The following is a 10296-nucleotide window of genomic DNA, read 5'->3' as shown; positions in this document are numbered from 1 at the left end:
ATTATTAGATAATTAGTTTATAATAGGGGTTATTCTTATACGATTAGAGTAAACTAATAGAGTTTTATAAATAAGACCCTAGGGATCCTTAATAGAACTCACTACATTGAACGGTCATTCCGAGATTTTTCCCAAAATGGTTCTCCCAATTTGAAGAGGATAGTTCTTGTCAAAGTCATAGCAAAGAAGACTTCAAGAGAAACTACTCGACTCCAAGGAAAAGACTACTACTAGTTCGAGGTGAATATTTTGTTGTATTTGTAAACCGATAGACTCAACATTATCTTAATTTTTGTTTTTCTTTTAATTCTTTAAAGAAATCGAAGAAAACAATCATTTCCATTAGGATTCAACTAACTTTATAAGGTTGGACACCTTATGATCCGGTTTGTAATTGGTTATTATTTATTATCATTTAAATAAAATGATAATAAATAATAAATAATTGACGAATCCATTTGAATAAAATGAAATTGCATAGTTTGCAACTCATGGGAGTCCCATACACGACCCAAAAAGGAAGAAAAATGACCGAAACTAATACATTCCAAAAATTATTAAAATGAAAATCTTCTCAAACTTCTTCTTCTTGTTGTTTTTCTTTTCTCGTACATGGGTTCAAATCAAGAAAAAGTGAAGTTTGGCCGAAGAAAAACTGAAAAAAGTGTCCCAACCTAAGTTTATTTTTAGGCTCAACCTTGGTGTTACACGGTTTCTTTGACCTTTTTTGGGCGTTTAAATTTTCATTTATAAGTTAGCATGCTATGGCTGGACATTTGAAATTTTTGTGCCCTATCAAATGATTAAATATCCTCCTTTTTTATTTATATCTTGTATTATGTGAATTTGATAATATTCTTTTACAACATCAAACATTGACATCATTTATTTTCATTTCCATTTCCATTTCCGTTGTAACCCCAAACACACTTGTCTTTATATCTTTATGTTTGATGTCCAAATAACTTATTCTAAAACATCTATAAAACCTTAAACTAAGTAGTTTTGTTAGACCTTACCAGAACCCTCGAACAACACCAAAATAAAACATAAATGGAAAATTCTAACTCCTGCGCCAGTTCCTTCAACTGTAGTGATCGAACTCTGCCATTAATTTTCTCTCATGCTGCTAAAGCACATATCAGAATAAAAGGGCAGAAAAGAAAAAAATTGAATGGGGTCCGCTGGTCTCATTTTTTCTGCTACGGCAAAACTCGTATTGAATAGTATACAAACATCCAGGAAGCCAATATTCATCCAACAAATGTAGGTTCTCACATACATTGCCAAAAGAAGAAAAAAACACCTGCATGAAGCTGAGTGTGTTAACATTAGTAGTTAGACGAGCCTCATTAGCCAGCCACAGCTGCTTCCTTACCCAAGTTTGTGCTCATGCCCTTTGATTGTCCGTGTTAAAAGCAGGTCGTCAATGACAATGGTGATAATCTACTGTGGATGGATAATCTTCCGGGGTTGGTTTGGCCAAAAAACAACAATATTCAGGAGGCCATATTCACGTTGATTTAATTTTGTGCATGTTCAGGTATGAGGCGATGGCGCAATTCAGTCGATGCACCAGCAAGTTCTGCAGGTGATCTTGGTTCAGAACCAACAAGAATAGTTCGGTTAATGGGTTGAAAATGAGAATGAATTTGGTTTTACCTTGAGCTGTGAAATTGAACAAAGGCGGTAGAGCTTGACCGTTAGGTAAACATGCATTCGGATCTCTCAAATCGTCAAAGAAGGGGTGTGCACAAGCCTCCAACTGTGATTGAAAAGACCACTTAATTAACACATCAAGCATAAACAATCAACCATATTAAATTGTATTAGTTCCTTGTGTTGTTATGATCAAAATGATAGAATACACTTTAACTATCAGTGTCGACTGTGGAGATAGACATCACTTAACTGTAGCTGAAGATTTTTTTTTTTTTTACTTTTCTTTTTGGGATAAGTTATGCTTTTTGTCTCTGGGTTTTCATTTTCATATCAATTCAGTTCCTAAATTTATAGATTTTAGTTAAAACTATAAAATTAAAGACAAAATGCACTTTTAGTCCCTAAAACTTGAGGTTGATGTCTATTTAGTCCCTAAAGTTTTAAAATGAACACTTTAGTCCCTAAGGTTTGAGAAATAGTTCTAAATTGTCCCTAAAGTTACTCAGACAGTTAGTTGACTAACAGAAAAATATGTGGCCATTAAATATGATTAGCTTGGCAAAAATATATTATAAAATTATTTTCTTATGATGTAGCATCCCTTCTATCTTCCATTCTTTCCCCTCCTCTCCTTCAACCTTCCATCACATTGGAATTAACGAGAACAATTTCCAAGCTCCCCTAACTCAAAGCCATTCCACTCATCATCTCACAAATCTCTAACCAATCTTGCTAGCGATAATTCAGACGAGCATAGAGTTGGTTTACAAAATACAACGATTTTGTTTCCATTTTTATCTCTATTTATTTGCTTCTTTTCTTTCTCCAAATCTCAACTGTTTCTTCATTTTCCAAATCTTAACCTCCCATTTCTTTTAAAAGAAATTTCCATACTTCTAGCCTCTTGCTTCTTTGTCACCATCAAATTCTGCTATTTTTACTTTGAGAGTAAATCCCTCCATTTTCTCCATCCAAATTCAAGATTTTTTTTCTGGGTGTTTTAAAACCCTAATAAGTTTTGTAGAAGGAAACCTAATTGACCCAATAAAATCTTCGATTTGTAGTGGGGATAAATATTTCATTTCAGTTTGCAAACTTATTGGGAGAAAAAATGAAAGCCATGGGAGTGGAGCTTGAGATAGGATGAAGGAAAATGAAAAATTCATGGTAAAGAATAAGATAGACAGCTACGGAAGTTGGGATTGATTTGGTAGCAAAGAAATAAAATTAAACAAAAGAACTGAAGGTTGAAGATTGACGTTATGGATAAAAAGAAAAAGATAGGAGGAAAGAGAGAATGGAAGAGGGAAGGGATGCCACATCATAAGAAAATAATATTATAATAATATAGTTTTGCCAAACTAATCATATTTAATGGCCACATCATTTTTCCACGACCTAGGTAACTTTAGGGACCATTTAGAACTATTTCTCAAACCTCGATGACTAAAGTGTCATTCTAAAACTTTAGGGACCAAATAGACGTCAACCTCAAATCTCAAGACCAAAAGTGCATTCTGCCCTAAAATTAATTAAAGAAAAGTTCGGTCAACCTTTAAATAAAAGTAATGGCAAAGTAAATGAGACTGTTCCACAAAATTCAACGATAAAATCATGTAGAGAACTTTGAAACAAAAAAAAATTACAGAAGTGTAACTCAGATGCCAAACATGTTTGTTTCCTCAAAGTTTTAGTTCTTTGTTAACAAAATTTATGTTTGTTTCCTCAAAATTTGTGTACTAAAAATTTTTTCCTCCTTAAAAGAAACATTTGAATTATTAGTCCATTTCCAAAAATAAAAACAAGTTTCTTCAAACTACTTTTTTTAGTTTTAAAAACATTTAATAAAGTAGATGACAAAGCAAAGAAACTCATACAAGGAAGATTATGAGCTTAACTATAAAAAAAACCAAATGGTTCAAACTCAATCATACCGATAGTGTTCTCTTGCTATGAGCCGTTAAAACAAGTAGAAACATTTGGTTAACAGGGGCACTCATCGGACGATACACAATCATGTGACATTAGAATATGATAAAAAAGAAACTAAAACTGTCCTAACATATCAGTTAAAGGAAAAAAATATTGCAATTTCAAAGAAACAAAGTCATATTCAAATTAGTAAAGATTCTTACCGCAGTGCAACGTAGGTTCGGGGAATACTGGAGCAATCTTGACACAAGGTCGATGGCTTCAACAGGCATTCTCATGTGAAATATCTGGATATTACAACTTTTAATAAGAATTTCACCCCTGATAACAAACTAGTAAAAATAAAAAATCAAGTCAAATGAAATGACTAAATTTTCGATGAAAATACAAGAGACCTTATGCCACGGGTGTGCTTTAATCTGAGGAAATTTAAATTCGGTATAGTTTGGGTTCATACACTTGATTTCCTCTCTGGTTGGTGTTCCCAATATCTAATCCACGTGTGAAGGGCCAAAAACAAAAATCAAATAAGTGAAACAGAAAGAAACAAAAAACAAGTAGGTTGAACAGAAGGTCGCTTGTACCTTGATGATCTCTACCAATTGATCAACGCCACTTTCACCAGGAAAAAGAGGCTGCAAACAATTTACATGTCCATGACGCATCAGAAAGACCAACAAAAAGGTATTGAAATAACTCAGTATTTTTAATTCTTTTTTTCTTTCTGGCATAAATCATGCTGTCCAAAAAGAATAGATAGTTAATGTACATATGATAAAGAAAAAATTATAAAACCAAAACACAGTTCTATCTCGAACCACACTTAAGAGTGAGTTAGATAATGCCATACAACTACAAATTTACAACAGACACTAAAATGAAGACTAACCTGTCCTAAAAGAAGCTCAGCCATTACACAACCTACAGACCACATATCTATCGCATTGGTATACTCTGTTGCCCCGAATATGAGTTCTGGGGCCCTATAATACCGTGAACAAATATAAGATATGTTAGGCTCCCCTGGCATCTGAAAACGAAAATCAAGTCGCATCAGGTCAAAAATTAATAAACTTCATCAGATAAATATCCCATCCAAATTAAGACGTCTATGCGTACCAACATCTTTGCACTCCCAAAATCACATATCTTTAGTTGATGAGTGTGAGGATTAACCTGCACAACGAGTAGAAGGAAGTGAGCAGCAGGTAAAAGATAACTACCCATCACTTCTACCTTAACCTTTCAGTTTATGGAACCTCTTTCTGGGAGACCTAATCTATCTACTCCTTCCACAATGATTTTGTATCAAGAGTATCACATGATCATCAATGTAAATACATAGGCACACTTGAAGTTCCTAACCATTCTAACATATTTATATGAAGTGTAATTAAATAACTGTTAGCATGGAAACATTCTCGATGATTTAAGGTCTTGGTTTGCCAACCTTTGCCGATGTGGCTGTACCATATGCAGCCATACAAGTGCAAATAGATGCAGGTAGGTAGTGTCATTCTCAATTAGATCCCCATGTATAATGTTTTAGAATACTACTTGTAAGAACATTTTTCATATCTTTGGAGTTACTTCGCCTTGGCTTCTACAAGAGATTGGCGTTTTATGATGGAGGTTTCAATCCCTTTGGCCTTTTTCTGTATCATCGAGGCAGTGGAAATTTTTATTTGGGAGGAGTTATAGCATTAAGCTTGGGGAGTCTCTTGCAAGTTCAATGCCTTGGGTGGGTGAAAATTTTAATGTCTACAACCATTAGGCCCTATTCATTCAGATTTGAGCCCTTTCTATATAGTTGTTTAGGTTTGATTCAGCTCCTTTTGTCATGCTCCCTCTCTCTCTTTCTCCCTCACACACGCACACAAAGAAAGCTTGGTTTTTCTAGGAAGGGGAAATAAAAACAAACAAGCTAAGAAGAAAACTAAAGAAAAGGAGACTGTCGGATGATGTAAAAAGGGAAAAAGACATACCAGTAAATTCTGAGGCTTAATATCACGGTGACAAACCCCTACAACATGATGCAAGTAATTTAGAGCCCGGCAAATCTGGAAAAGTGAGAACAGAAGTTAATTCATATAAGTCTAGAATTGCAACAGCCAAATGCAGTAACAACTACAAATTGAAAGTTAAAATACTATTCATGCCATCATCAACAGCAATACATTGTTGATTGAAAGTTTACCTGATATGTATATAGCTGCACGTAAACAATGGGCATACTCCGATTCATCCTGATATAATGCTTAGAAACTTTATAAACAGTTTCTGATATATATTCCAGGACAAGGTTGAGGTACAGCTCATCTTTATCAGTAGTGGAAAAGAAACAATGTTTTAGTTGAACAATGTTAGAATGGTCAAGCATGCGCATGATCTGGAGTTCCCTATTCTTATATCGCTTATCCTGCAGCACCTTTTTTATTGCTACAGCTTCATTTGTTTCCAAACACTTAGCCTATAACAATTTACATGTGAATTCAAACGCTGCACCAACCTCATGATATAAAAAGTACCAGACCATGCACAGTAGAATCAAGTACCTGAAAGACAACACCAAAAGAACCAGTACCAACCACACGCTCTGCCATATAGGAGATTGTCTGCAACAAAGTCACCATAGGAAAGAAAATTTTCAAACGACTTTACCCGAATTACAAGAAATCAGAGATTTGATTGAAAAGGTTACAATATCATAACTTTCTATTCTTTGAGATGAAGAGTGCTAGTTGGAGATATAGAGAGGAGGAGAAGTGCCACCAAATGAAATACAATAAAAACAGGTTTTTAAAAGTCACCTGTTTGGGTTTTCCATTTCGACCACCAACTGTAGTTGCAATTATCTGACCAGCTTCTGTTCCATTGCCATTCACAACAGCAGGCTCCAAATCCTAAAACAGAAGAATGGTAAACAGAATCTCAATGCTCATTTCTGTTTTTGGCTTGTATCCAAGTCGATCACACAGACATTTTCCACATTCCACATGGGTTAGATATCAAAGTATACAAAATAGTGGCATCATGACTTCTATAAGATCAATATAGAAAGTTGATTTTACAATGTCAGTGCGAAAATGGCATGACAAAATGGAAAACAAGGAGAGAGACTTTTTTTTTTCAGTTTAGTTCTATAAATACTTGTAATAGCCTTTGTTAAAGATTCATTGAGAGATAATGAAATCATTCAGTAATTACATACTGAATTTCAAGAGAAGTTATCTAATGAATAACCTTTTCGTCATGGTTGGATTTCTCATCCCTAATTCTCATTTCACGCATTTCTCTTGGAAGGTGATCAAAACCAGATTTCTCTGCTCCAGCTATTGATGAAATGTTTGATGTGCTCGCAGCATTATCCAAAGAAGTTGAAGCGGAATCCAGCTCTAAACCAGAGGCACCCCTTCCGACATCATTAGAAACTCCACCAACCTTTCGTTCAGTTTCTAGATCAACTTTTGCCCGCTTTATGCCAAAATCTCCACCCTTAAAAAGAATATCAAAAGGAAAAGATCAAATTCATGAAAGTTAAACATCATAATACCATAGCAAAGCATTAAAAGTATCTCAATTATGTTAAGGGAAAAATGGGTAATGCCGCACCACGACATAGATCTTAAACGATGATCCCCAATAAGCCCATCAAATGATTTTCATAAGAAGGAACCAATTTATCAATAAACTCAAAGAGTAGAAACCAAGTGACCTATTTTCTTTGAAGAGTTATACCATATATATATATGAGATGAAAACGAACGATAATAAACAATTATTATTTTAGTTGTTCCCGGATATGATCGAAAGTGCAACCGGCAAAACGACAATATCCATTAGTTCAAAATTAGAAAGCTTCAAAGAAAGGAAAGAACAAAATGAAAGGGTATGTAAATTGTTATTATCAGGTGAGTTTCCAGATTCCAGTGAATCGAGCATTTCAAATTCGAAAAATTCTCCAATTCCAACTCCAATTTCCCAAAACGAAAGAGAAAAAACAAAAAAAGACAATGAAAATGAAACTCACAGGATCAGAAGAAATGGAAGTCCGACCAGAAGCAATGCTCTTAAGGCGGCGCATCATATTCATAGTGATTATATAGATTGGGCCGCGTCCTCTAAACCCCCAAGAGAGAGAGATGAAACCCTAATTTGCCCCAAAAACACACACACGCACAAAAAAAAGAAAAACAGCCTTGGAATTGGAGGAAGAGAGATTTTCGAGCAATGGGCAGGGGCAGAAAACAAAAACGGAATACCAGCAGAAGAGAGAGAAACAGAGATTTCTCTCTCCTCCAGCTGCTAAACAGCTAAAATAGAACCCCAGAAGAAAAAAAAGAGGGAAGGAGAATGAATAAAGAAGAGAGAAAAAGAGAGAGAGTGTGTTGGTTGGGTCGTGGGATTTAGGATCGTTGGAAATTGTTAAATATTCCTGTTAGGTTTTTAAAAAGCTTAGAGATGGCGTTTTTCGAAAATTTTGGTTGGGTCAAAGAGGGATCAAAACCAATCATTCGAGGCCGGTTTTTAATGTACGTTGGTCAAACCAGGATCTCTGGTTCTCGATGCCTCATTATGTGGTTTTCCAGTGCCTTTATTTTCCCAATTTACCCTTCTTTGGTTCTTTTTCTTTTTTCTTTTGGATTCCACGGAATATTCGGTGCAAACTTTTGACTTCCATAATCTTGTTTTTTTTTTTTTTTTTTTTTTTTTTTTTTTTTTTTTTTTATTATTATTATTATTTTTTTTTTTAATTTTACCCGCTACCACTACACTTTTTGAATTCCATTTTCCTCTCAAACGAAAACTTCTCCAACGTCATTCACACTTTTTCTTTTTTCTTCCTTCCAAATTAGATATTTGTCCGGTCGGACTTTAAGGGAAACCCAACTCATTCTCAAATGGACCTAAAAATGTATCGGATGCCAGCAAATGGGCTACAATCTATATATGGGCTTGCTCGTTTAACGGGCTTCTTTGTACAGGTTTGATTGCAATAATATATGTCTTAGAAAGATCTATAGAATTAACCTACTTTATAAATAATATTTCATAACCCATCCATTTTTTATGGATTTTTGAGATAGCCCCTAAGAAATGTAGAAAAATATTGATCACAATTATTAAAGATACAACACCTTTTTGACTCGAGAAAATGAGTGGAGCACAATTCAAGTAGGGAATTCTAGCTTCTCACTTATTTGATACATTATTACAAGTGCTACCAAATTAATACATGTTGTAAAAGGGGATGGATCTGTGTATTTAGAAATTGAGAGGGGAGACGTGTCTTACATACCTTTCAGTTAAGATTTAGGCAAATCTAACATTATTAATTGAGATTTTTTTTATCGGACTTTTCAAGGTGAGACTTATAATCTTCTGGTCTAAAGTGTATATCTTATGTTAGTATAAACCGATACGTCTCAATATCAAAAATAATACTTCATGTTGGTTAAACTATACTTCAATTCTCTTATAATCGAGAATACATACATCATGTTAGTTAAACTATGTTATGTTTATTTATTTTCTTCTTTCAATTTGTATCTATATAAAATAATTGTAAAATATAGAAAGCAGAAAGAAGCATAACATTTAAATGGTTAGTTACAACTTAGCATAATTAATTAACATCAAATCAAAGGTTCGCTTGATAATCGATTAGTGGGTATTAATTAACTAGGTCCCAGATTTGATATCTATTTCTTTTATATATACATAGGCATGGTTTTTTAATTTCTTAAATTTGAATCTTAGTCAAAATTATGAAACACAACAACAAGCTTAATTTAATTAAAGCAACATAAACAAAACTTGGTTTTAGTTTCTTAGGTAGAATGACAAAACAAAAGAAATTCATGGGTAATAAAAAAATCGAATGGATATAATCGTACAAGATCCCTAAGTAATGAATTTTTAGTAATAAAATCTATTAATTATATTTCTAAGTGAGTATATAATACAATGCGTGTAACATTTAAAAATTAAAGAGCTTGCCTATCATGTTGAATATATAATTTTTTAGGGACCCCATTATTATATCTCTTCTGTCATATGGCAACAAAATGATTAGTCAAACAAAGTAGTGAAATCAATGAAATTAAAGAGACACATATTATATTGCAATAGAAAGAACCAATATGTCGTAATAAGAGGACAAAGGGTTAACACAATTAGATCAACTGAACCCTAGTTCATGGGAAAGAGGACGAAGCTCCTGCATGCTATCAACACGTGCAGCAATGTATAATATATGTCATACAACTTCCATGGTTCTCACACGTAAATTATTAACTACTTAAATTTCCAATATCTTATAACAACAACTTATTACTTGGTGGTCAGGACTCGACCACCCTAGAATCAATCATAACCATAAAATTGGAAGATGATTAGTGATCAAATAAAAGTCTAATTAGTTGACACGTGAATAGTGCGAATTTAATATATCATATATATATATATACCTCATTAATTACATGTGTATATAAGATCAATTAGCTTAGAGTACCATAATAATATAATAACAAATACAACTGAAAACAGTTTTAAGAGACTATCGATTAGAATGTTAAACAACATATAGTTAGGTTTTAAGTAGAAATTTGCTTGCAAACTCAAGCCAATTGTGAATTTTGAAACAATCAGTAAAAAAATAACTTTTAAAATACTTTTCAAAGTTTGTTCTAAAACATTTTT

The 10296-nt window shown here is 33.5% G+C and overlaps 1 protein-coding gene across 2 annotated transcripts; it reads right to left on the bottom strand.

Annotated features, from left to right (window-relative positions):
• Positions 1-1166: 1166 nt before the first annotated feature.
• Positions 1167-8065, bottom strand: LOC103499062 (shaggy-related protein kinase theta). Of its 2 annotated transcripts, XR_007815370.1 has the most exons (14): positions 7625-8065; positions 6838-7089; positions 6405-6497; positions 6150-6209; positions 5792-6064; positions 5580-5654; positions 4714-4770; positions 4484-4624; positions 4179-4229; positions 3990-4085; positions 3798-3881; positions 1663-1765; positions 1379-1585; positions 1167-1306 (listed from the first exon to the last, which is right to left on the bottom strand). XR_007815370.1 is itself a non-coding variant. In XM_008461951.3 (13 exons), exons 1-13 carry the CDS (start codon positions 7685-7687, stop codon positions 1524-1526), a joined length of 1410 nt encoding a protein of 469 aa, XP_008460173.1. In that variant the 5' UTR covers positions 7688-8065; the 3' UTR covers positions 1167-1523. The 2 variants fall into 2 exon arrangements, 1 of the variants encoding a protein (XP_008460173.1); XM_008461951.3 differs by having other exon boundaries at positions 1167-1585.
• Positions 8066-10296: the final 2231 nt, after the last annotated feature.

Source organism: Cucumis melo, chromosome 11 (genome assembly GCF_025177605.1).
Source record: "Cucumis melo cultivar AY chromosome 11, USDA_Cmelo_AY_1.0, whole genome shotgun sequence".
Taxonomy (NCBI): domain Eukaryota; kingdom Viridiplantae; phylum Streptophyta; class Magnoliopsida; order Cucurbitales; family Cucurbitaceae; genus Cucumis; species Cucumis melo.
The sequence above is the reverse complement of the archived record's forward strand: the minus strand, read 5'-3'. Positions and strand labels throughout refer to the sequence as shown.